This window comes from Dipodomys ordii, unplaced genomic scaffold (genome assembly GCF_000151885.1).
Source record: "Dipodomys ordii isolate 6190 unplaced genomic scaffold, Dord_2.0 Scaffold36, whole genome shotgun sequence".
In the NCBI taxonomy this organism is placed as follows: domain Eukaryota; kingdom Metazoa; phylum Chordata; class Mammalia; order Rodentia; family Heteromyidae; genus Dipodomys; species Dipodomys ordii.
The window spans coordinates 13,161,644-13,188,986 of NW_012267252.1; the positions used below are offsets into that span (position 1 = coordinate 13,161,644).

Below are 27,343 nucleotides of genomic sequence, written 5' to 3' on the forward strand. Positions count from 1 at the left end.
AATCCCACTGCGCACGCGCCTCCTCAGCCACTTCCGGGAGGCGTTTGGCCTCAAGCTTCCCCCGGGGAAGCAGGCTCCGGTGACGTGTAGTTTGGGGAGCCCAAACCATTTTCTGGATCGTAGTAGGGACAAAAATGATGTCAATGATCCCTGGGAACACCATTATTTTTGCAGGCGTCTGAAAGGCACGAATGGTGACGCCTTTCTGTGACGAATTTCTGATTCGTGCAGACTGAGCGGAAAGGAGAAGCGCAGGCAGACGGAGTTCCGGAGGACAGAGATTGCGAAGCACAACCAGGAAGCAGCTGGGCTGGGAGCTGTCCCCGGTTCTCCGCTCGACTTAACCCGGCGCCTTTTCAGGGTCCCTACGCCGCGGAGCCCTGCTCTGCGCGCCCCTCGACCTGACCTAGGCTCCGGCCCGGGTCCTTCACTCCGGAGCCGCCATGTCTTCCGACTTCGAAGGCTACGAGCAGGACTTCGCAGTGCTCACGGCTGAAATCACCAGCAAGATTTCCAGGGTCCCCCGACTCCCACCTGGTGAGAACCCCGGCCGGGCAGGGCCCGGGAGAGCTGGCGTCCGGGGAGACGGGGCGGCCGGCGGCGGCGGAATCCGCGGGCCAGTCACCCGGCCGCCGGAAGCTGCGGCCGGCCGCGCCGGCCGTCCCCGGGAGAGAAGAGGTTCCAAGATGGATTGTGGGGTGCACGTGCAGGGACCTTGGGAATCTGGGTTCGAATTCCGACTCCAGCTCAGCGCAGTCTGCGTGATCTTTGAGACGTTTTCTCTACGTCTTAATGTTCTTTTTTCGGTTGTAAACTATAGAGATGAGAGGGTTCGGAGAAAATGAATGAAAGTACCAAGGTGATGCATCTGCAATGTGGAGCTGCGTTGTGATATTATTATTATTATTTTTTCTTTGCTGCAAAGTAGAGTGGAAGGATGGAATGACTGAATTCAAATCCCAACTCTGATACTTAGAAGTTGTTTGAACTTTAATTCGTGGCAAAATGGGGGAGAAATGTACCTCTCTCACAGGCTCTTGTGAAGATTAATTGATACAGCCTTTTCGCGTGTATTAGCTGCTAATTAGGAATAAGTATTTTTTGTGTTTCTCATCTTTCTTGGGGGCTTAAAACATAATTTTATGTCAGACTTGGTACAGAATAATTTTGCTTACACACTTTTCATCTGGAACTGTTCCTTTTTAGTTTTGTGTTTCATCATGTGATAGTTTCTGTGCTGGATTGTGAACACAAAGCGAGAGCCATGTCGGATTTTCTTGGCATTAATAAGGGCTTAGAAAATAATCTTTAAATGAGTGGGAAGATGACTGTATAACATATTTGTGACTTGTGTTGTAATGCTGTTTTAGAATTTGCTTTTCTTCCAGTATAGATTTGAGTAGTTACTTTCAGCTGGGAGCATTACTTTTTTGTTTAATTTTGTTAGGGACATTTTGTTAGGGACTCAGCTGTTGGACTTGACCTTACTGTAGCTCTGGGATAGGAATTGAAGACGAGAGGGTGTTCTGCAGACTGTGAGCAACTTCACTTTCCCCTCTAGTCAGTCAAGCTCTTGATGCCAGCACAAATGTCTTTGGGCCTAACTTGTTATTCATCTTTCCCTGTTTCCCCCGAAACAGAGTTTATAAATAATTTTCTTTTATTTCCTTGTTTTTCCTCCTCCCCCCCCCCCACCTATTTTCTGTTAATAGGGATATTTGCTTGAAGCCAGGATCTCTGAACTTACACCCCACTCATCTCTTGACGTCTCAGTTAGTTCTGGAGAAGGTGGATGTCTTAAAGAGGGTTTTGAATCCAAGTAAGGGAACAAGAGGAGAGATCCAGGGTAGTAAACACCACCAAGCTCTGCTGCCTCGGAGATTTTTTGGGAGAAAGTGTCTGATGACCTCATCACTTCATGACACATCACCTCGTCTCTTCTCTTCAGTTCTACTTTTCTCCACTTCCCAAGATCATCTTGATTTTGCTGTCATTGTGATCAGAGACTACTTCCTTTGAATTGAGACCCACAGCCTCAGAATATCAGGATTTGTGTTGCAGTTGGATTTTTGCTCATATAAAATTGTAATGGTTTTAGCAGTAGAGATAATTTTGCTAATAGTATTAATGTTGGGAAACTTTTACAAAGTGTCAGTCATTCCATCAGTACAAGCTGTAGAAACTGTTTCCAAGAAAAGATACTTTTATTACAATTGATTTTTCTTCCCTTTATATTTTAATGTAACAATTTTTAGCATATAGAAGGAAACATTTGAATTATGCACGTTAAAAATAAAGTCAAGCCTCTTGGAACTGTAGTATAATGTGAGTCCCAAACACAGCAGTTATATTTGAAAGGAGACTGTATTGTTGGTTTTGGACAGGCACTTACTTGAATAATAACTCTTAAAATACAGTGTTTTATCTGTTATGACTTGTGTTTGCTCTCTTCTAATTGATGGAAAAAGATGAAATGTTCAATGTAGTTATAAATTCAGATGTATTCCTGTGGATTAACTATATGTAAAACCATGTCAAAAACAATATGATTAAAAGTATTTATGATATCTCTTTCTGGGCATCATTAGTGGTTTTGGTGCTCAGCAAAAAAATGGACCTATTGGAGGCGAACTATCACTTACTTGAGTTAAGAGGGTTAAGAAAAGAGAACATACTTTCAGGCCAAAGCAGTTCATTTCTTAACATATTAAAATTGAAGTAGAGTGTGTAGGCTATATTGAATTTTAGTCCCTGGTATGCATGTATAATGTCTTCTGCTACTTCCAAGGAGAATAGATAGATTAATACTTTTAAACTTTTAGGGAAGAAATTTTATTACTCTACAATTCTTTTTAACAATAAAAAAATCTTTGCTCTTAGACTTAAGTGTTTGGACCTTAACTAATTTTTTGTAATTGTACTTTTGTGATGGGTGGATCCCTTAATACTCTTATGGTACTATATTTAAAAGGTGACTTTTAATGATTACTGTCCTTTGGGAAAGTTAAGTTAGTGAGCAGAAACCACAACTAATACTTTACTGTGACACTGCAGTGAATCCCTAAATGAGAAATACTGTATTCAAGCAGTTTCTGTACATAGAACAGGCTTCTTAAAGGATCTTAGAGTTTTGTAATTTCTTTCCTTATTACTTACAGAGACGTAGATGGTCTGTTGTGAATCCTGTCATTTTGTGATAGTAGTCAGAAATGAACAAGGTGTTATGGCAAAGTTGTTAATTAAGATTCCCACTGCTTGATATCAGAACTGTTTTAAGAGTCCAATTAGTAGATTTGGCTGGCCGCTCTAAAGACTGGCTCTCCCATCTATAGAATGAGAGGAAAAGGTAATAAAACATGTAACACACTAGCTCAGTTCTTACACAGAGAAAGTGTGAGGCAAACTAGCCCTTGTAATATAACTACTGCAGCGGTAGTAGTGAGTTGTTCAGAACTCAGTCAGACTTTGTTGACTTAATTGTACTCTTTTTTTTTTTTTGGTCGGTTGTGGGGCTTGGGCACTATCCGTCAGCTCTTCAGCTCAAGGCGAGCACTCTACTGCTTGAGGCACAACGCCACTTCCGGTTTTCTAGTGGTTTATTGGAGTTAAGAGTCTCACAGAGTTTCCTGCCCGAGCTGGCTTTGAACTGTGATCCTCAATTCTCAGCCTCCTGAGTAGCTGGGATGACAGACCTGAAACACCAGCGCCGGGTTTAATTGTACTCTTGAAAGAACCTTGGACCTCAGTTCCTGCTTCCTTTTACCCAATAGGGTGGGTATAAGTTCTCTTGATGAAGACCTATTATTTGAAGAAAAGTGAAGGATCAGGTGTGTTTGGACATGAAATTGGAATTAGGCCTTGAATTCAGGCCATCAGTAAGGGAATCAAGGGAGAGAATTGGATGTGGGGTGAAGATAGGTATCTTCTAGAAGGAAAGGCTCATTTGTAATGGATTTAGCTAATCAAAGCCTGAAAGATTTAGGTGACCATCTAAATAGTTGTGTATGAATGAAGCTATAACATTGCTGTATGATTACCTCTTTCTTTTCCAAGGTGTATATAGGAATAGAAGTCTACTTTAATTTATGAATATAGTAGACTTGGCATCTGCAGGTATGTGATTCTAAGGAGATGCCATTGAGGCATTCAGTTCATGCTCAAGATGCAGTGTTCATTACTGTACTGTGGATGCTTGATTCATTTTTTCCATAATAACTTTAGGCATGGCACATTTCAACAATCCTAAAAATTTCACTTTGTTACTTAAGCACATTAACTTACTTTGGGGGCACCATATGCCTTTTGCATATTTTCACAAAGTAAGGTCAAAGAAAAGCAGATTACATAATGATTTAACACGGCGGATGATAACACAGGACTAGAAGCTTTTCTGCATCAACTGAGCTCTGTGTGTGTGTGTGTGTGTGTGTATGTGTGTATTTAAAAAGTTTTGTTTCTGATTTGCCTCAGTCTTGCTGGTAAGTTTACCTTTTCTCTGTGAGTAGCAGCTGTGTCCCTCACTCCTGACCCCTCTGATTAACTTAGATTCAATTCTGTGGCATTCAAACAACCCCAAGCTTAATACAGGTTTGAAGGAGAGAGAGAGAGAGAGACACAGAGAGAGAGAGGAAAGAGAAGAAAGAAGAGAGATTTAAGTAGTAATGAATAGGGTTTAAAGGTGTGGCTCAGTTTGTAGAGTGATAGTCAGTGAGTGAAAGTGGCAAGTACTGAGTTCAAGTTTCAGTCTCAAAAAGAAAAAGTAATGAATAGGCAGACAGTGTGATTAGTATGTAGATTGCATATTGGAAAATTTACACTTGTAAATAATGTTGGCAAGGTGCTTGCATCTGAATTGTGGCTGGCCTTGAATGCCAGGTGCAAGAGTTCCAATTAAAGCAACATTTAAGGAGACTAAGTAAAAGAAGAGGAAGCAGGACTTGGAGTAGGAAAACCAGGGTTGCTAGCCCAGCACCAGTGGCTCACGCCTATAATCCTAGCTACTGAGGAGGCTGAGATATGGGGATCTCGGTTCAAAGCCAGCCCGGGCATGAAAGTCCGTGAGACTCTTATCTCCAAAAAACCATTAGAAAACCGGAAGTGGTACTGTGGTTCAAGTGGTAGAGTGCTCGCCTTGAGCTGAAGAGCTGAGGGACAGCGCCCAAGCCCCAGAGTTCAGGCCCCACGACCGACCAAAAAAAAAAAAAAAAAGAAAACCAGGGTCGATGGTGACCCAGCTTCATTTGTAAATCCTTGCACTATCTGTATTATTTATTCCATTCATCATTTTTTGAGAACTAATTATATATGTCAGGTTTATTGCTAGATTTTAGGCTAGAAAGACGATTAAGTTTCTAACTTAGAACCCCCAAAGTGAAAGGTTAATCAGATCTGCTAGTTTGTGAGATAAATCATTGAGATTCTCTAAAGATTATAGATATTCTATCTTCAAGAAAAATTCTTTTGTTGGACTAGGAAAGGCTTCAGAGAGGTAGTGATTTCTCTAGTTTTACTAGATGGCCCCGGAGGCTTGGTGTAAGCATTGGCACTGAGGGTTAGGAGGCCTGGATGAATATCGAAATCAGAGATACAGCTTGAGGAGCTTAAATACCTCATATAGATTTTTAAGTGGATGAAATTCCCAGGGACACAGAGGAGAGTCCCAAGAGAAGGGAAGCAAGGACTGTCCCTGAGGGACCCAACAGTTAAAAAATGGGCTATAAAAAGAAGAAGCACAGCTGGAGACACCGAAGCCGAAGGGAGCAAGGTCAGGTATCCTGAAGCTAAGAGAGGAGAGTTACAAGATGAGAGGAGCAGCAGAGTGTCACAGCCACAATATTGAATACAAACAGGACCCAAGAATGTCAATTAGCTGTGCAGAGGGAAGTTATTTGTAACCCAGCTAGAGGCATTTGAGTGGAATGGGGAGACGGGAGTGAGATGACAGGGAGAGTTTGGGGAGGAGAGGGAGGAAATGCTCTGCCCTGGCTTCTCCAGGACTGGCTGTGGGCGAGGAAGGGTTAGCAGCAAGGAGGATAGTTAACAGGTCAGGGGAGGCTTTTTACATTCTCTTTTGTTAATGAGCAAAGCCTCTGTTTTAGTCCTAGATGTGTGATGTCAACTTTCCCAACAACTGAGTAGGTTAAAGAAAATGTGTTCCTTCTAATATGCAAATACAGTTTCACTCTTGATTCAAGATAGGCTTGTCTTACTTTGTCTTCTTTTCTATGACAAAAAGTGCTAGTCGAATTAACTGTGCAGAAAATTAGAGGGATTGAAATGTGTTGGAATAAATTTGGAGTCATACATTAAGTTTTTTCTTTTTGGTCATATGGAGGTTTACCCCCTTTTTTCACAGAGTTAAATCAAGCTGAATTCTTGTGTAATTTTCTTAGGAAGAAACTCAGAGCAAACACCTTATATAAATCTAATTCTATTAAAATCACAACTTGTACTAAAGGTGTTCCATCTGAAGCACTAGTCAGCCAGTGAGTCTTGTGTATACTTCAAGTTTCATGACTGTTCTAGTCGGTTTTATAGTCAGTGTCTTGAGGTTCTGACATAAATCTTAATTTTATTTTTAAGTAAGAAAGAAGCTTGTCTGTCAGCACAAGAAACCAAACTAGGGTATAAAATCAGGTAAAAACCAGTTGTTCAGAACTTGGAACTAACTATAGCTATCTCCCAATCTCTCAGCTTTACTTCTTTCGAAATGTTGCCTTCCTTTTTAACCATTGTAAACTCTTTCGGGAGCAAAACCAATGGATGCCTACAGCTTCTAGGCCTGTGTTCTCAATACTAAAACTTTCCTGTTGCTCTAGAAATCTGATTTCTTGGAGATATGCTTACCTTGCTCCCAGTTCACTTTTTTTGGGGGAGGGGGTGGCCGTGGGGCTTGAACTCTGGGCCTGGGCGCTGTCCCTCAGCTCTTCAGCTCAAGGCTAGCGCTCTACCAATTGAACCACAGAGCTACTTCCAGTTTTCTGATGGTTTATTGGAGATAAGAGTTTCACAGACTTTCCTACCTGGGCTGGCTTTGAACCGCGATCCTCAGATCTCAGTCTCCTGAGCAGCTAGGATTACAGGCATGAGCCACCAGCACCCACCTTTCCCAGTTCATTTTTGACCAGAGAGGTTGAGCTACTAAGATTAGCCCAGCTAGGATATCTGTCATTTGCCAAGTCACAATGACCAAAATGGCACCTGCTAGGTGAAGATGAAGTCTCAGAAGACTGGAGGCTATTACCTGAGAAGAGAAGGGTGGAAGGGAGAAAACTGTACCTATTCAATAAGCTTGACTACCACAAAACTTGGTGAAGCCTTCATGATGGGTCTATTATTGATTTACAATGAAATCATGGAAAGGTTTTCTGACATCATGTTTCTCCTACAGAAGAGAACTTCAGTTGGATTATAACCTTATTGTAACAGATTTTCATTAAACCAAATACATGTCATAATTTAAAAGTAATTTTATTTGTACCAACCTGTTATGCTAAAATTATCTAGTGGATAATTCTTTTATTTTCATTTTTAGAGTAGAAGCTGAGCCTTAGAACAAACAAAACAAAATTAATTTTTTAAAATAATTTTCGGTCCAAGATTCCCTAAGCAGTGATAGTAGCTTTGGATTTAGAATTCATATTTTAAATATTTCTTCCAGTATAATACTTCTGAATGTTACTGAAAGCACAATATTTAAAGGACTGTAAGAATTTGCTTGGTTTTAGAAGTCTTTTTATAGGTGGCTTCTGAATTATATTTTTAAATCATTTCTTCCTGACGTATTAGACTTAGGACTTTGCACATCCCCTAGACTACCACTGGGGTTGATATAGTCTCTCCTTTGGAGCAATGTAATTTTCAGTCTCTTAAAAATGTCTGGCCTCCTTAGCAATTAGCATTCCCTAGCAAGGGTGGCAAGAGAGATGGCTCCAAACCTACCTAAGAGTGATATGCTCATTTCCCTTACATTCTCTCATCTGGTCAGAAACAGTATATAAAATAGAAGATTTAAAATATTAAATTTATCTGTATCCTCAGTGATTCCTTGATATTTTGTTTGTTGCAGATGAGAAGAAACACATGGTTGCAAATGTGGAGAAGCAGCTTGAAGAGGCAAAAGAGCTGGTATGTGGAGACTTAGGAAGGATTTGAACACATAGCCCCCAAGATACACCTTCTTCTAGCCTGTGCATTTGAAAATGTGGAGTGTTACTGATGAATGTTTTCAACTCAGAATTCATCAGCTTCTACTCAAAGGGGGTTTAATAGGTTCTTGAGATTTTATTTTCTTGAGGTGATTAAATAAAGAAAATGTCAACCTCTGTGTGTGTATATATGTATGTATGTATGTATGTATGTGTGTGTGTGTTTTAAGATAAGCTGGCCATGTGATCCTTATGTCTCAGCTTCCTGTGTGCTGATTCGCTGTGTCACCATGCCCAGCTTCTAACCTCTAATTTTTGTTTTTTGTTTTTTTTGGTCCAGTCGTGGGGCCTGAACTCTGGGCCTGGGCACTGTCCCTCAGCTCTTAAGCTCAAGGCTAGCTCTCTACCACTTGAGCCATAGCGCCACTTCTGGCTTTTTTCTTTTTGCTTATGTGGTGCTGAGGAATTGAACCCAGGTCCTCATGCATGCAAGGCAAGCACTCCACCACTGAGCCACCTTCCCAGCCCTAACCTCTAATTTTTAAAGTACTCCTAAGAACTGCAAATAGCTAGAGTTTGATAAAGGCACACCAGATTCTAGAAAATGTATTATTTACTTTATAATAATTAGCTTTCTCAAAATGTCTTTGAGACAGATACTGTTAGACAAAAACTGTGGAGGGTCTGCAAGCAGATTGAACTTGCTTGGTTAATGGATGCTCATGGAAGACATGATACTTCCAAGTGAGAAACAGAAGGCTTGTTATGTACAGAAGTAAAAACAGCTAGGAAAGTTTCTGCCTGGTTGTCAGTTCCCTGACCCTGGTTCCCACAGAGTGATGCTTGTGTGTGCTTATCAAGCAGTGACCTGCTTTAAGAATAGGAACATAGAGTCTAGAAGCCAGCCACTCTGTAGCAAGGTTGTTCTTTGGCCCAGAAGGACGCGTTTTCTCCTTCAATGTTGCTCCCTGTGAAGAGATCATTCAACAGTGGCATGGTCAGGATGAACCTTGCATCCTTGGCCTACCCAGCAAGTGATGCCCACAGTTTTGCTACTACAATCATTGTTGATGGGTTCTGATGCTTAGAAACGTAAAGTAACTTTCCTGAGATAGCACACCCTGCTAGGTGGAACAGTAAGACTTTGTACCTAGATATACTAAATTCAGAGCTCTAGCCCATACATTACTTTATATATATATATAATAATACATTCCTAGACAGGTGCTAGCAGGTCATGCCTGTAATTCTAACTACTCAGATGGCTGAGATCTGGAGGTCAAGTTTAAAGCCAGTCTGGGCAGGGAAGTCCATGAGAATGTTTTTATCTCCATTTAACCAGAAATGAGTCAGAAGTAGAGCTGTGACTTAAATTCAAATTGTAGAGTGCTAGCCTTGGGTGAAAAAGCTGGGACAGTGCCAAGTCCTGAGTTCACACACACACACACACACACACACACACACACACACACACACACACACACACCTAATCAGGAAGAAAAATGGGTAAAATACTGTACCTTAATATTTTGTTTGAAAGCCAAGTATGTATTATAAGTATGATTCAATTTTCTGCTATGAGTATAGTCCCACTGAAAGCACTGCTTTTCTAAATATGAAAGGGTGCTATTTAGTCTTCCTTCAGTATTTCTGGTTGATTGGCTTAGGACAGTTTCCTAAAATGTTTCTCTTAACTGGTCTGACTTGTTCAAAAAATTTGGAAAACTAACTTAAGCAGAGCTGGATGTGCAGGTCTCTATGGATGTTGTTTTTCTGGAGAACCTTCCGGACCCTTAGATAGGCTCTAAGAAATTGTGAGTCTCTCTAAAAAGGACCTCTAGAAGGTGGCTAGAACTGGAATATTTCCCAAGTTTGTCTGAGTTTGTTATTAACAGGCTTATTTGGATTTGCTAACAGGACCACATATGAGAGGCTAGCCTTGAGGGTATTAAGAAGGAGGAAGTTGTTCCCTTCCCCCCCCCCCCAGCCTAGAAGACAATGCTTCAGTGTCTTCGATCACTGAGATACTGGCACTGGTTCTTTTCTAGGTATCAAAACTGATGTAGGGGGCTTGTAAGGTGGCTCAGTGGTAGAGTGCTTGCCTTGCATGCATGAGGCCCTGGGTTTAATTCCTCAGTACCACATAGGCAGAAAAAGCTGAAAGTGGCACTATGGCTCAAAGTGGTAGAATGCTAGCCTTGAGCCTTGAGCTGAGAAACAGCGCCCAGGCCCAGAGTTCAGGCGCCACGACCAACAAAAACAACAACAACAACAAACTGATGTAAGCTTGGCTATGATGGCTCATGCCTGTAATCCTAGCTACTCAGGAGGCTGAGATCTGAGGATTAAGGTTCAAAGCCAGCCTGGACAGGGAAGTCTATGAGACTTTTACCTTTAATTAGCCACCAGAAAACTGGAAGTGGCACTGTGGATTCAAGTGGTAGAGCACTAGCCTTGAGCAAAAGAGTTCAGGACAGTGTGCCCAGGCCCCAAGTTCAAATCCCATGACCAGCAAAAAACAAACCAGCTGCAGGGCCTGGCAGCTTTACCTCAGTCTCTACAACTTGTCCTTAGCTTCTCCTTTGAAAGATTCTTTGTTTTTTATGCCTTTCTCCTTACTTTTGTCTCTTTTTTTGCATGAACCTGCTTCTCCTGTAATCCCTGGCTTTTGTATAAAAATCCTTGCATTTTATACAAATCAGTCAGACAAGCACTTCTTCCTCTGGTGGCTAGGACAACCATAAATATTATAAATGTTTAATTCTTTGGATCTTGAGGTGACTTTTTGCATTATTAAAGTCTCAGAAACAGTGTTTTTTTGTTTTTTTGTTTATTTGTTTGGTTTTTGGTGAGTGAGGAGAGCATCAAACTTGGTGTTTTAGTTTATTTGCCTTCTCTGGAGACATTCCATCCAGTTGATAATGATAGCAAGCCAATCTGCTGACTGAGGTTTTACTGTCTGTAATCAAGTGTAGAACAAAGCTGTGCCTTTACAGGGCAGCTCAGAGTTGTCTTTAACAATTGCTAGTGTAAAGCATTTTGTCTGAGACGCTCATTTCTGTTGGTTTAAAAATGACAAGGATGCTAACGTAGTTAGTTCTGATGACATTTGTACTGCAGACAGTGTTGATATGTTACACTCAGTCCTTTTGAGGAGGACCTTGGGAAAAACACTTGGTTTTGATTTGGCAGTTAGGAGTCACTCTGTCTCTGCTGAACAGTTGGTTTGTGTTACTGTCTCAGAGACGGCACATCTTCTACTGACCATGTCTTCCACTCTTTGATGGCATGTGAATGTGGTAACAACACTAAGTGAATGTGTCTTGTCCTTACTAATGGCCTTTATTGAGTTTGTGTATTTCTTTTTTTTGGGGGGGTCTGGTCGTGGGGCCTGAACTCTGGGCCTGGGTGCTGTCCCTCAGCCCTTCAGCTCAAGGCTAGTGCTCTACCACTTGAGCCACAGCGCCACTTCCAGCTTTTTTCTTTTTGCTTATGTGGTGCTGAGGAATCGAACCCAGGGCCTCAGGCATGCAAGGCAAGCACGCTACCACTGAGCCACCTTCCCAGCCCAATGTTTGTGTATTTCTTTTTCTTTATTTCTCTAATTTCTGCCCGACTTCATTTAAGATACCCTTGGAAAATACCTTAACACAATAATTTTCTTACCTCTCAGATTTTTGACTTACATGTACTTTTGCAATTGTCTGGATGATTCCATTTACCTTTTGAGAGGCAAATAGTTAATTTCTAAGAAGTGCTCTAAATAACTGCCTTACTAAGTAATGGTTTAATTGATTGGATTTTCACACTTATTTTGAAACATGTCAATAATTTAGATAACGTTTAAGGCTTTTTTTCTTACAAATGTAGAGGTCTTTATTAAAATGGGTTCTCTCCTATAGATATCTATTATAGCTGATCTATGGACTTATCTGTGATAATTATTCCATTTCTAACTCTGGAAAATTAGTGACAAGCTTATATTGTTAATGGAAATAACTTTCTAGAATGTTCTGAGAAGCAAATTATATTACATACAACATTTCTGTATTTAAATTGTCAGACATGGCTTTAGCCAACCTATTTTTTAAAACCAGATTATATATATATATATATATATATATATATTTTTTTATTTGAAACTTGTTAGCTATGTCTACCTGGCATAGTGCTTGCTCTATTTCATCTTTATCATCAGTCATCATTATTATTACAATTAATGTCAATTTCATAAGTAAAAGATGGCTAAATATATTTTAGGGGATACCTCATATAATGTTCACAACTGCCCCTAGAAAGACCTATTATTCTTGGAAATGGGAAAAATAAGGCAGAGAGAAACATTAAAACCCTGTTCAAGTTCCTATGAATAATAAGTAGAGAACCTCTAGGTTCTGAACCATTATTGTATGTCTGCATTGCAGCCTAATAAACTAATGTTTTATATCCAAAGTATTTTATGAAAAGGGGTTGTTAAAAAGTGCCCTGTTGTTATTTCATAGAACAATGTATAATTTACCACATTGCTGTATCCAGTTAACTCAATATGGAAGGCTATAGGTTGAGAACACATTTATTTGATTTTTCTAAGCAGAAAACGCTGCTTCCTAAAAGACGTTTCCCCAAATGAACAATGCTGTGCTGATGTTTTATGGATGAACCACAGGAAATAATGGTATTGTCTGTCTTCTAATTGTTCTGGAGATTTGTGGTCAGAAGGCCAGACCAGGTTAGACTGAATGATGGACTACTCCTCCAATATTAATGGTTGGATTAGTGCATATATTTCAAAAGACATTCCTTAAGGCAGATGCTGGTGGATCATGACTGCAGTCCCAGCTACTGAAGAGACTGAAATCTGAGGATTGTGGTTCAAAGCCAGCCTAGGCAGACAAATCTGAGAGTCTTACCTAACTAGCAAAAAGTAGCTAGGAGGGTTGGGGAGGTGGCTCAGTGGTAGAGCGCTTGCCTTGAATGCATGATGCCCTGGGTTTGATTCCTCAGCACCACATAAGCAAAAAGAAAAAAAGCCGGAAGTGGCGCTGTGGCTCAAGTGGTAGAGCACTAGCCTTGAGCTGAAGAGCTGAGGGACAGCTCCCAGGCCCAGAGTTCAGGCCCCACGACCGGACCCCCCCCCCCAAAAAAAAAAGTAGCTAGGAAAAATCCAGAAGCAGAGATGTGGCTCAAGCAGTTGAACCCTAGCCTTGGATTTGTGTGTGGTAGGGTAGTGGGGAACTTAAACTCAGAGCTTTACACTCTCTCTTAGCCTTTTTACTCAAGGGTAATGCTCTACCACTTTAGCTATGCCTCCAGTTCCATTAAAGAATTCTTGACAAGTAAGCAACTGTGTACTCTGTGTGTTACTTAGCAAGTGCTCAGCAACTGCTTGTTGAACTAAAAGGCTGAGAACAAAGTAGTTCCAATGTTACTTGATCATGGACAGTTAGCATTGTGGGACCTGTTCCTCAACTGTGAAATGAAGATTTGGAATCAATTCCTTTCAGCTTCAAACATTTGGTCAAATAAAGAAAAAGCATGTGATTTATGTCATGCTTTCTCTCCGGCTTCTAGCTTGAACAGATGGATTTGGAAGTCCGAGAAATACCACCCCAAAGTCGAGGAATGTACAGTAACAGAATGAGAAGCTATAAGCAAGAAATGGGAAAACTGGAAGCAGATTTTGTGAGTAAAATTCCATCCTTGTCATACTTACTGATTTCTAAACTGCATTTTCATTTGTATTTTTTATTGTTTTCACCTTGTGCCCTAATTCAGGAGGCCCTGCAAAGACCAAGCTACAGCTTTCATTATGAATCATAGATCACATAGTTTCTAGAAATAGGGAATTTAAAGTATGTTGGATTCATGATTCATAACTAGATCCACAGCCTGTGGCCTCTTGAGTCTGCATAGCATTTATTGGTATCTAGTTGCTGGCTTTCCAGAGCGGTATCCTTTAAGATGGGCTTAAGGGGTGCTAAACCTCCTGAGAGCAAGCATATCTCTGTTTTTGGATGTATGGTTCTACATATATTTTCCCCTCCACTATGATGAACTCCCTGTATACATTGTATTTTATTTATTTATTTTTGGGTCTGGTCATGGCCCCTGAACTCTGGGCCTGGGCACTGCCCCTCAGCTCTTCAGCTCAAGGCTAGTGGTCTACCACTTGAGCCACAGCGCCACTTCCGGTTATTTTCTTTTTGCTTATGTGGTGCTGAGGAATCGAACCCAGGGCCTCAGGCATGCAAGGCAAGCGCTCTACCACTGAGCCACCTTCCCAGCCCCCTCCCTGTATACATTTTAAAGGGATGTCTTATGCCCATCCCCCAAGTTGGAAAGAATTACTTTCAATAGTGATTTGTGTAAACAACCCTGTAATGTTGATTGCCCACCGGGCACCAGTGGCTCACGCCTGTAATCCTAGCCACTCAGGAGACTGAGATCTGAGGATCGCTGTTCAAAACCATCTTGGTTCAGTAAAATCCATGCGACTCTTATCTTCAGTTAACCACCGGAAAACTGGAAGTGGCTGTGTGGATTGAAGTGGTAGAGCACTAGCCTTGAGTGTAAAAGCTCAGGGACAGTGCCCAGGCCATGAATTCAAGCCCCAACAACAACAAAAAATATTGATTAGCTTTCACTTCCTATATATCAGGTTTTTTTTTTAACTCTTCTCTGTTTGTAGCAAATCTAAGAATGTAAATTTAAAGTTATATTGTTAAAATGGTCAGGAATTAGAGACAGCTCAGCAAAAATTCTACATTTAGTTAAATATCCAAAAGAATGGATAGCCAGGGCTTGAAGAGATTTTCTGTATCCCTGTTCTCCTAGCAACATTTTTACAGTAGTAAAAAGATGAAAGCAACCTATGTATCAGGGATGGATGGTAAACAAAATCTCCAGTGAAATATGTCCAGGAAATAGTGATACGGGATGAATCTTGAGCTAGGTGAAAGTTAGTCTCAAAAGAAAAAAACTTATTATCTAATTTAACTTAGCATGAGATCTTTAGGGGTAGTCATACTCACAGAGACAAAAAGTAGACTGGTGATTTAAGAGGGAGAAAAATGTTGTTTAATGTATACAGACTTTGAATCTTGCAAGATGAAGAGTTCTGCTGAGCAACTACAATAGTGTGCTACCATTGCAACATCCTATAGTCCTTGGGTAGCTTAAGCAACAGAAATTTGTTTTCTCACCATTCTGGAGGTAGGACATCTGAGGTTAAGGTGTTGGCAAAGTCAACATCTCTGTAGTTTCTCTGGTTTACAGGTGGCTTCTCCCTTTTACTCATGCAGTCTTCAGCACATGTTTGTGTCTTTGTTTTCTGTTCTTGCAAGGACACACACTAATAATCTCTTGACTTTGTCTCCAAATACAGTCACTTTCTCAGTACTGAAGATTAGTACTTCGGCATGTAAACTTGAGAGTGATATAACTCAGCCCAGAGCATTGAGTTTAGTTTTAATGTTTCTACCTTTCCCCCCCAGAAGTTGTTACTCCTTTGCTTATTATAAAACTTCATCTAATGTTCAGTCATCTAATTTGTTTCCCATATAATTTGATACTGGCTAGAGTCCTTTATTTTAGGTATGTTTCTAAAATGAAGAAAAATGGGGCAATAACTATTAAAATTTATTCTATGAGCTATCTTTAAATATTTATGTATTTATGTATTTGCTACCTCATCTTTCTTCTACTGTGTCAAGAAACATCTTTCACTATCACTGCACTTTCATTTTCTTTAGAGGCAAATTTTTATTACTGATATACTTACTAGCATGTATTAGTTGTACAGAGTTCAAAGGATTATTGTAATATTTCCATACATGCATGCATCCTGCATTGATCATGTCCATCTGCCTTTCCTCTACCCATAAAACCCCTCCCCAAGTCTCTTAGCATCCATTCCATTCCTAAGTCTTTCTTAATTTCTTTCTTTTTTCCCCTTTGTTCCTTGTCTTTTTTTTTTTTTTTTGGTCCGGTCGTGGGGCCTGAACTCTGGGCCTGGGCGATGTCCCTCAGCTCTGCAGCTCAAGGCTAGCACTCTACCACTTGAGCCACAGCCCCTCCCGGCTTTTTTCTTATGTGGTGCTGAGGAATCGAACCCAGGGCCTCATGCATGCAAGGCAAGCGCTCTACCACTGAACCACCTTCCCAGCCTCTGTTCCTTGGCTAAGTGGCCACTATACCAAGCTGACCTTCAATAAGGTTGAGTTGACCTTCAATTAGGTTGAATTGACCTTCAATAAGGTTGAATTGCTGGTTTCTGTAAATGGATGAGAAAGGTGGCATTTGTGTTTCTGCAGCACGACCACTTAACATGCACAGTGATCAGTAGTCTATAATGGACTTTAACCTGGGTCATTTCATTTCTTGGTATGAAGAGTGGACAGAACAGATGTGAATTCTTCTCCCCGTTCACACATGATAGAACCTGTTCTATCAGATTAAGTAGAGATTTTTATTAATGCACATTAGTTGTCCAAAATGAGGGCTGTATTTATGACATTTTTATACATGCATGTAGTGATCATACTCACTCTATTACTGTCTCATCCCCTTCCCCTTCTTTCCACATCTCTAGTAGTGCCCTCTTCACTTTTGTGTCCTCTCCCAGCCCCAACATTTTACAAAAGAAAGAAAATGTGAAGTATTTTGTCTTTGTGGGCCTCTCCAGTTCCATCCATTTCTCTTTAGACAACCTCATTTTATTTTTTATGGCTGAGTATGTGTATATATAATATATATATATATATATATATATATATATATATATACTGAGTATATAATATAGTATATAGGATACTGAGTCTATATATACTGGGTCTATATATTTATATATATATATATTTATATATATATATATATATATACTGACCATATATATATAGATATATATACCAGCCATATATATATATATATATATATTCAGCATATACTCAGTATATATATACTGAGTATACTATATGATTACACATTGTATATGTAACACAATATACACTATGTTTTCTTTATCTTCTCATCTGTTTACAGGTACCTAGGTCAATTCCACAGTTTGTCTATTGTGAATAATGGCAAAATAAACATGAACATACAGATTATCTCTATTATAAACTGACATTGATTTATGAGGTGTATGCCTAAAGTGCTATCGCTGAATCACATGGTAGTTTTAATTGTGTTGTCCATTATTGTTGGCAGTGCTGTGGTTGGAACTCACAGCTTTGAGCTTGCTAGGTATGCACTATACCATCTGGGCCATGTCTTAGCCCCCATTTTTGGAAAAATCCCTGTACTGATCTCCATAGTGGCTGCATTAACTTACAATTCTCAGGAGTGACTAAGGGTTTCTTTGTCCCTGCGCCATCACCAACATTTTCTGCAGGCTTCAGAGAATGTTGAGCAGTGATCTTTTCTGGGTCTTCTTTAGAGTGTTGTTAAGATATGTCTTGAGTAACCTTACTTCTAAGATGTGGTGTTTTGAGGCTCCAGTTGAATGGTTTGGAGTGCTCAGTGGTTACTCTTCTTTCTGTTTGGTTTTCATTCTGTCCGAGACACTGGGCAGTCTCCAGAACCCCAGCTTCCCCACTCACAGGATCTTTCCTTCTGCATATTCATTTTCATCCAGACTTAAGGGAGACCCCATTACAGAAATTTGGAGTTCCTCTTTGGTTCCAGTCTTACCACTTCATTGCTGAATCGCACCTGTGCCATCAGTACCAAACTCCAGTTGCTGCCTTGTACATTTAGTGGTCTGCCCTCTGTATGGGCTCTTCTATGTGCTGCAATTCCCAAAGGGTCTCCAGGCTGGTGTGATGGCTGTGTGAGTTTGTTTCATGTTTCTCTTCTCCAAGAGACTGAAATCCTATAATACCCATTGTCTTAAGTTTTAAACAATTGCTGTATACATTGTGCCCATTTTTTCTGTCTATTGTTTAGAGCTGGAGGGTTAGTTTAGGACTGACAGTTCCGTTCCTTCATGGATAATTTTGTCCATGAAAAAAATAATAGTTGTGTTTATAATGATTTATCATAGAACACAAAATTTGTAACTGACTGGGGACTCATGCAAGAGGTTTTTAAAACTTAGACTGTAGTTTTTTTTTATATTTTGGGGAGGTTAAGGGAATCTAATGGTCACATTTGTGTTTAATTTCTTCTGGGAACTACTGTGGCTCCTGTTGAATCTCTTCACTTGCTCAGTATTGTTCAGTTTTATCTTCAAGTCGTCTTGGAGTAAGTCCGGAAGGATTCATCTGTTAACCCTATATTTCAGATGAGGAGGTGGAGGACAGGGAGACCACATGACTTCCCATAAAGCCATGTGGTTATTAGAGGTAGAACTAAAATGAGATTACCTCAGCACTCATTCTAGTGTTCTTTCCAGTCTTTTGAGTCCCTCGCCCCACTTCAGGTTTGTATGAAGAGTTACTGAATAACATCTTTTTATATAGGAAAAAACCTTCTTAGCAAATAAGAATTCAGGCAAGCATTGATGGCTCATGCCTGGAATCCTAGCTACTTAGGAGGCTGTGATTTGAGGATAGCAGTTCAAAGCCAGCCTAGGCAGGAAAGCCTGTGACACTCCTGTCTCTTGTTAACCATCAAAACCCAGAGGTGGAGCTGTAGCTCAAGTGGTAAAGTACTACCCTTGAGCAAATAAAGCTCAGGGACAGCACCCAGACCCCTGAGTTCAAGCCTTAGGTATGACAAAAAAAAAGAAAGAAGAAAAAAATAAGAATACATATCCTTAAGCTAGTCATTTAGCTTTTTTTTTTTTTTTCAGAATTGGTATGAAGTTCACTAAGGTTTGGCCCTGTCATAATGTTGTAGGAAAGTAAGACAGACAGAAGGGAGAAATGTGGAATTGAGAATTTATTCAAGTTTAAGATTTTATGTGTTTCTTAACAAAAACCAAACCAAAAAAATGCAAATAAATTAATTAATAATTAACCCTGGCATTATACTGACAAAATAATCCCAAATTCATGTAAAATGTTTGATCACTTCTCAGTAAACAGAAAAATGGGAAAAGTAAGTGTTACACCCAAATGAAGTACCAAAGGTTAGGAAGTTAGTGTGTTGACTTGGGGTATTAAATCCTTTTTACATCTCTGATTTTGTACTGTGATTCTAGCACCATCTTGTGGTTGATTTGTGTATTTGCATATTTCTTTCTTTTCTATCTTTTTTTTCTTGTAACAAATCTGAACTTCCTTTAAGACACACACATTTACCACCCACAGAAGAGTAAAGGATTAGATGGTGACAAATGTTAGAAGTGGAGCTTTTCAGCCCAGTCACAAGTTCACTTCTATCCCAAGTCAGTAGTGCCCGAATGCTGTCCTTTTCCTGTTTGGCAGTCTATGTGATGTGATTGTTAGACCAGTTCCTAGTGCAGAGCTGTCTACATCAGAGAATGCCATTTCTATTGACAGTCTCAGCAGTGAGGCTGAATGGCCCTAGAAACCCTACTACCTGCGGACTACCGGAGTTGGTCCCTTAGGTCAGAGTTCAAAGGATGTTGTAGAACAGCTTGAAGCTTTGACTGTTACTACCTGCACTCTCTCTTTTCACAGGTGAATGGACAACTTGAGTATCTGAGGGAAGCCAGTACACATCTCCTATCTTTTTTTCTTTTTAGAAGTCTGAGCCTAAAGGAGTGTGAATGAGAACGATGAATTTGAATTTTGATTTTTGTTAAAGGCCAAGAGCTTGGTGCTTCTGTTTATACTTGATCTTTCTTATACCGTAGTCTTCTTGGAATACTTCTGTCTCTGTGGAAATCACAAAAGTGTGTTTAGAGGTTTGGCTATTCTTGGTGGTAATATATGCTGATTATAACATGAGTCAGTCCTCGTCACAGAAGCATATCTGTCATCTGAAAAGAAATATGAGCCTGGCTGGAGAGGACCACCTCAGGAAAAGCAACCCCCTTTACTAGATACATTTGGTTAATATGTCGTAAAAAGAAAAATTAAAGAGAAAACATTGTCTTATTCTGTGTAAAAATATCTGCTTATTAGAAAAGTAGAAGAAAGAAGTCCTTTTTACTCCAAAAGAACCATATTTCACCTTTGGATCTATCCTTCCCATTTCCCTTGCATAATTAATTGTTTTATTTGATGTAATAATTATGTTACTTGATACACATTTTCTCTTTTAAGTATAAGTTTCAACGTTGGTATTCATTTCTATAAATTCTTGATCATTTAAATAAGACTTCATTTGGTAGTGTTAACTTTCGTTGAATCTTAATATATTTCCATTTATCCCTGCCATAATTTGGAGGCAAGGAACATATTTGAACAGGATTATTAAATCAGCATCACTTCTCAGAAGGCAGATTATGAAGTCAAAGAGTATCAACAGTTTTATAGTTCTTAATACAGTTTGCCTGGAACTGCATTTTTTGTGTGGCTCATCAGCTTAATTTTGCTCTTTCTCCATGTCTCCTCTATAGTTGAATGTGCTTTAAGAAATAAAAAGCATGGATGGACCAGGGCTAAATACATTTCATGTATCACTCATCTAATCCTCAAATAATTGTCTGTGACTGTGGGAACTTTACAGATCCTAGAATTAAATATAACTGAGATTTTTTTTTTGTAAGATTGTCTTCTGTAGAAGATGGGGCATGACCCTCTGTATCTGGCCTACCCCTGAATTTACTTTTGCATTCAAACATTTTTGTAGTCAGAAACTGAAGAGTTCTTTGAATACAACTGACTTCTAAGGAAGAAAGTATTGCTGCATTTATATAGTATGTACATGTATACACACATTATTTTCCTCATTTTGTAAGGAAGATGGTTTACTAAGACTCCATTAGGTAAAGTTGTTAGAAAATCACCGTATGGTTGGCTTTCTTTGTGAGATTCTTATTTTAGGCTTTGACCTTGGTAAATCTATTTACAGAGCCCCCCGTTAATGTCAAAGGCAACATTCCCTGGACCAACTTGGAAGGAAGGAGACCAGCGTGTCTCCTGCGCTGTAGTGACCTGCCTTCTGGGCTCATCTTCCTTGTGTGTCCTGCTGGCCTCCTCATCCAGGAGGCTGGAAGTGGTTCCCATTCTTCACCCTTCTCTCCACTATGTGTGCTTGACTGGGACAGTGTTATGTGTTAACTGTTGTGTTGTGGGTCTTCGGTTCTGAAGTTGAGGTTAGCCTTTCTAGATTTCTTCACTCTGGAAGCTTTGCTACTCTCTCCCAGTGTGGCTGTTTATTTTTGTTATGATGACTGCTTTTGCCTGAAGATCATTGCCTTCAGCTATGCCATAGTTTTGTAGCATGTAAAAAATATCACTCAAAGTGGAAGTGCCTACTGACAGAAACCTATGTGTGCAGATGCACCTATGTCTTCATGTTTGTGTAAACTTTTTTTTTAGTAGATTCAGGATCATATCTGACAGTTCAATTGTAACTTTTTCCTGTCTGTGTGATAGTAGTTTTTCCATTATTGGAATTAAAGTTAACGGTGTAGTTTCATGATGAAAACAGCCAGTTTTTCTATGACCTAATGGTATTCTATTTGTAGCTTATTGGGCTTAATGTAGTTTCCTCTGCTATAATCTATATTAAATCAACATTTAACAAATTCCTACCATTTTTGTTGTTTTTTATTTTGCCTAGCTGTTTTGATCTTATGTAGGAAATAAAGATAAAAACCAGAATGATTTTGGAAGATTTAATTGTAAACCTGGGACCAATTTGGCTTTATTGTTAGTCACTAGATGGCACTGTTTGTTTGCAGAGTGCCATTTTTTTTTTTTTTTTTTTTTAGAAAAAGAAACTACGGTAGTAACTGAAATTACCGCCTCATGAATAAAATATTTCTGGTGGGATTTGCATTTCTATATTGGCTGAAGACACTGTGTTGAATGTTTTATTAACCAGCCCAGTGCAACTGTCAGCCTATTAAAGAGATCCAATGGTCCCTGTTTAGATAAATAAACTAAATAAATCCAATTCGTCAAATTGTGTTCCTGGCTGTTTATTTTCCAATTCTTTTGATGTACAGTTTATTTTAAGTTAAAGCCACATTGGTTTAAAAATTAATGGGAAAAATGTTATTTGGTGTTTGGAACACGAAGAAGCTAATTGCCATCGTCAAAAAGCTAGCTCTGTTTTAATGTTAAATTGTTTGCTCATAAATAGTGAACTTTTTACTAGTTGCTTATAAACTGTCCCATGGTCAGAAGTTGTGTGATAATCTTCAAATGAATGCCCAGAGACTGGAGCCCCTGTTTAGTTTCCCTAGGAAAAGCACCGTGTTCTTTTGCTTGTTTCCCCCTTTTCTTGTATGGTATACTGTTCCTTCGAAAGGAAAGTAGCTGATTGATTTTTTTTTTTTCATTGAGGTGCTTTTTAGGAAAATACTTGCAAGTCACCTGGTGAATCTCAAAGATAAGAGGAGAGAGAGAGAGTAACCTTGGAGTCATGATATGGGGAAGGAAACTCAAAGCCTCAAGGTGGAACTTCATCCAGGACCAGTACACTCATTCATTGTCCTCTTATGTTTTAGGAGTCTCGAAATTACTAATTGTGTACTACTATTGGAGTACACTAGACACTTTAAACTCAGGTCCTAAAACTACAGCAGTATTTGAATAAAATACATCAATTTTATGCTTTGTTAAACCAAAGTAAGTAAGTAACTTGATGCATTGTGGCTTTGACTTCTTATTTCCTTTTTCATGAGTCTTCAGTTGCTTTATGTATTCTTATTGTCTTTTATGTAGTTCTATGTGTGTGAGATTCAGAGCAAAACTTAAAATGGATTCGGCACTTTCCACTTAGCCTATGGCTTTTGGGAACATTCAGCTAGTTGTGATGAAGGCTGAGTCAGATCTGATGTCTCGGGTAAAATTTTTTAAACTATGTAATTGTAGCTGGAGAGTTTTGCCATGTTGACTATTTTAAACTATCTTGTATAAGAAGTTGAAGTTGGGCTAGAATAGGTTTCATCAGAGACTTTGCTGCTGGTTTCAGGTCCTTGTAAGCATCTCGAGGAATACATCATATGTAGTCTTGCTTTTTTCCTTAGGTTGTTTTGTTTAATTTTATATTCTTTAGTTAACAAAACTGAAAGAACACATATGTAGGAACAAAAACAAATAGCAGTTGTAGAGTCAGATTGTTTGTATTTTTTCTTTTGAGTGGTTCACCAGATCATGTAGTAAGAGCCATTGCTCAAAATCTCTGAAATCTTAAATGTGGTCTCACTGGGAAATCCAAAGAAGTGTGATTCCATCTTCAAGTCATCTTGTTAGTTCTTCAGGATCCTTATTTTCCAAAAATACACAAAAGTTACTACAAACCAAGCTCTGACACAGAAGACTCTGAAATAAATCCAAATGTTTCTCATTCTTTATTTGTTCTGCTGAATACTGTTCCTAAGAAGTCATTGCTCTCCTTGGCTTGGAAGCCTGTTGTCAAATGGAGATTTCTTTTAGTAGTTATGAAGAATTGACCTGTAAATGCATTCCTTAAATGGAGGGAGTCAGATAACATCCTTGGAAACGTCACTTTGCATGGCACTGGCTCTGGTGTGAAATGTCTAATTATAGAAATGAAATGAGTTTCTTTATATTCTGCACTTAAAACAAGGATGTCCTCTCTTATTTTCTTCTAAATGTTTAATCCGATAGTCTTTTGACCTTTATGAGGGATTATGCATCTTTGAATACTGCTTAGCTAATATTTTTGTTTCTTTCCTTATATTGATAAAGTCAAATAAGTTTGAACAGAACTTAGAGTAGATATATGATATTTAAAGTGAAATACAGAAATGAGAAATTTTCCATCTTCATGCTTAGAGTCCTATAGAGCTTCTGTGTGAATTCATCCCACATACAATCTGAATCAAGGCATCCATTTGAAAATTTTCTTTACACTTTAAAAAATATCATGTCTATATTGCTATATACTAGCTAGAAATGGTTAATGCCTTCTTTTCTTACATTGTGTGTGAGCTGAATTTGATCATGAGCCACATTTCCAAGAGATCGTGTGAAATAGTGAGAAATCCCTGCACCTGGAGGCCTGGGCCCTTACTATGTGGCACATTCATTCTGTGCTGAGTTTCTGATCTGTAAATTGAGTATTAGGATCAACTCTGTCTACCTATTGGGGAACAAGGAGGGTATAAGGTGGTAACAAATGTGGAAATGTGTTGGGAACTGCACTGATACTTAATCAGAACTTCCCTATAAACAATTACAGTAAGCTCCCTATGATTAAAGAATTTAGAGGTTGAAGTATTTGAAGGTCAGAAGGTTTCTAAAATATCCTAAAAATATAAACTGACTTCTTCGGTGCTTTGACAGGAAAACTGCAGAAGCCTACACAAAGGATTGAAATGTGGAATCTTTCATGGTGTTCTCAGATTATGACCTTCTGAGTTGGATTGTTTTTGTATGTTAGCGCATTTTGTTTTGTAAAAGACATCTTAGAAATTAATCTATGGTAACAGCAAGCAAGTGTTCTCCTTGACCTTGTGGTATTAGAGTCAGAATTAAAGGGAGAGTAGAGGAATTGTATTATATATTATTTATGTTATATATGTACTATGCTACTATTAGTTACCTTTGCACTGAATTTTTATCCAGAGTATAGCATATACATTGAATTGCTTTGGCTTTCCTTCTGTTACTTCCTGTTTCTGATAACTAACATTTCGCTAAAACTTATACAGGTTACAGTCTTGATTAGGCCACAAAGTGGCCTAAAATATACCATAGCGAGAGACAAGGAAGAAGACTTGCTCATCTTTTGTGTGTGTGTGTGTGTGTTGGTCAAGGGGCTTGAACTCTGGACTTGGGTGCTGTCCCTGTGCTCTTCAGCTCAAGGCGAGTACTCTACCACTTGAGCCACAGCACCACTTCTGGTTTTCTAGTGGTTTATTGTAGATAAGAGTCACACGGATTTTTCTGCCCAGGCTGCTTTGAACCATGATCCTCAGATCTCAGCCTCCTGAGTAGCTAGGATGGCAGGCGTGAGCCACCGGCGCCCAGCGACTTGCTCATCTTCCAAATGTTGTCATTAATATCAGCAGACTTGCCCGTGTCATGCCTACAATGGCAAATAAGCCCTGTAATTTAGCAGGTTTAAATTTTGTCATGTCTGAGAACATATCTAAAATAGACTTGGGCATGTAAGGCAATGTGATATGCAAATAGAAATAACCTGGTAGGAACAAAAATGACTTGCCAAGCTCACTCTCGTTTTCTTCAAATGAAAGAACAAATGAAGAAGCTGAAGAAGAAAACTTTTAAACTGATAGTGTTTCTGATTACTTCCTTCATGGTTTTGTTGGTAGTGATTCGTTAGGTTTTTTTGTTTGTTTGGTTGAGGTTTTTTGTTTTATTTTTTAACTCAGCTTCTCATATTTACAAGGCAGGTGTTGTACCTCTGGGCCAACATTAACGTTAGCATTTGGTGGTTTCCAACCATTTGTTATTGTTATTTTAGTATAGGTTACTATAAACAACTTACATGTATGTAGTGACTGTTACGCACCCAGTGCTGTGGGAGGTTATCAAAGGATGAATTGCTATACTTTCTTAGGGAGCTCACAGCTTTAGTAACCTAGTCATGTAGTAAATGGAACTGTGGTGGTCTCAGGAGGATATTATGTGAAAACAGGAAGGGACATCCACACGTGTGTGTGCGTGTGTGTGTGTGTGTGTGTGTGTTTAGGAAGTCCAGGTGTGGAGGAGGAAGGTTCCTGTAGGAGGGGATATCCAAACTGAGACTTGAAGAAATTTGAAGAGGCAGAGTTCAGAAGGGCTGAGTGCACAGCACAAAGGCAGGTGGGAAAGTGAAGGGTGGGGACTGGGTCAGCAAAAGTGAACAAGAAAGGGAGAGGTTGAGTGTTTGCCATTGTTCTAGGTATAAAATATAAGATCATAGCCATGGTTACCAAACTTTGCTGTATATTGAGTATCTTTTTAAAATCCTGATGACTGGGTCTCTACTGTCTGACTGTGATTTAATTGGTATGAGTGTGACTTGAGCATCATAAGAGTTTTTTTTTTTTTCTGCTTGTTTGTTTCTTTTATAAAGCTCCTCAGGTGATTTTTGCTGGCCTTTATTGAATCAAGTATTTTAAACAGAAACAGTGAAGCTTGCTATTCCAGATGAGCCCAAATACCATTTCATTGTATTTTATTTTTTACTTTAAAATCCTGAATAGTAGTTTAAAATTTAAAAATTAGATTGACAAAATCCTTGACAGTTTCCCTCAATTGTATCAAACTACTTTGAAAATAAATTTCCTTTGGTATCATTAGGTGTTAGAGAGAACCATGCATATAGAAATTTTCTCCCTTAATGTCAAAACAAGTATTTTAAATATTCACTTAGAATAAAACAAAACAAAGTTCTCTGTTTTCAATTGCACACTGACTGTGTCTTTGACCTCCTACTTTAAGTCAATGCCAATGAAACATCTTCATGTGAACTTTTTTGTTTAATTGATTGCTTTGGAAACAGAAGTAAGTTTTCTTGTAAGAAAGAAAATAGAAGCCTGTGTATATGTGTGTGTATACATACACATATATGCTGTGTCTGGATTTAATAGGAAAAACTGTATTTATACATACACACACATACATACACACACACTTTTATTCTTTCCTCCTGTGAAGTCTTGCAAGACTGATTGTAACTTAATTTTGTACAAGAATTGTCAAGAAATTGCCAGTAATCTCTAATCAGAGAAAAAGAAGTACGGATGTGATGGATAAATAGGGTTCTGTTATAGCCAACATCTTCATTGATCTTAACAGAATTGCTTTTTGCCTCCCTTGTGTCTGTGTTTTCTCTTGGCAGTAAGCCGAGTGAATTTGGAACAGCAAGAAAGAGAGAAAATCTTCGTTCCAAATGATGATAGCTGTGCATTGGTGTGGGGAAAATAACTTACAACTTGATAATAAATTACTAGAGGATTGCTGGTCTCTTGTTCAGAAAGAAAACTGAAGTTTCTTCCTTGGCCAGGTTGAAAAAATTTCTAACTTAATATTACTCATGATATGATAGCAATTTAAACCTTACAATTATCATATCAAGTAATATTTGGAATTTTAAATTCTAAAAAATCTTTTGAACTATTTCCAAATAGTTTTCTTAACCTTGTATGTATGTTAAAGAATTTTGTCATATGGGCATATTATTTTGCTTAGACTTTA

General features: G+C 38.9%; 1 protein-coding gene across 2 annotated transcripts in view; it reads left to right on the forward strand.

Annotated features, from left to right (window-relative positions):
• Positions 1-55: 55 nt before the first annotated feature.
• Vti1a (vesicle transport through interaction with t-SNAREs 1A) overlaps positions 56-27,343 on the forward strand; it is a 317,394-nt gene continuing 290,106 nt past the window's right edge. For both annotated transcript variants that reach the window (XM_013017749.1, XM_013017750.1), the window contains exons 1-3: positions 56-537; positions 8,069-8,127; positions 13,719-13,829. In XM_013017749.1, coding sequence (XP_012873203.1) covers positions 444-537; positions 8,069-8,127; positions 13,719-13,829 — 264 coding nt within the window. In that variant the 5' untranslated portion in view covers positions 56-443. The remainder of the gene's footprint in view (positions 538-8,068; positions 8,128-13,718; positions 13,830-27,343) is intronic.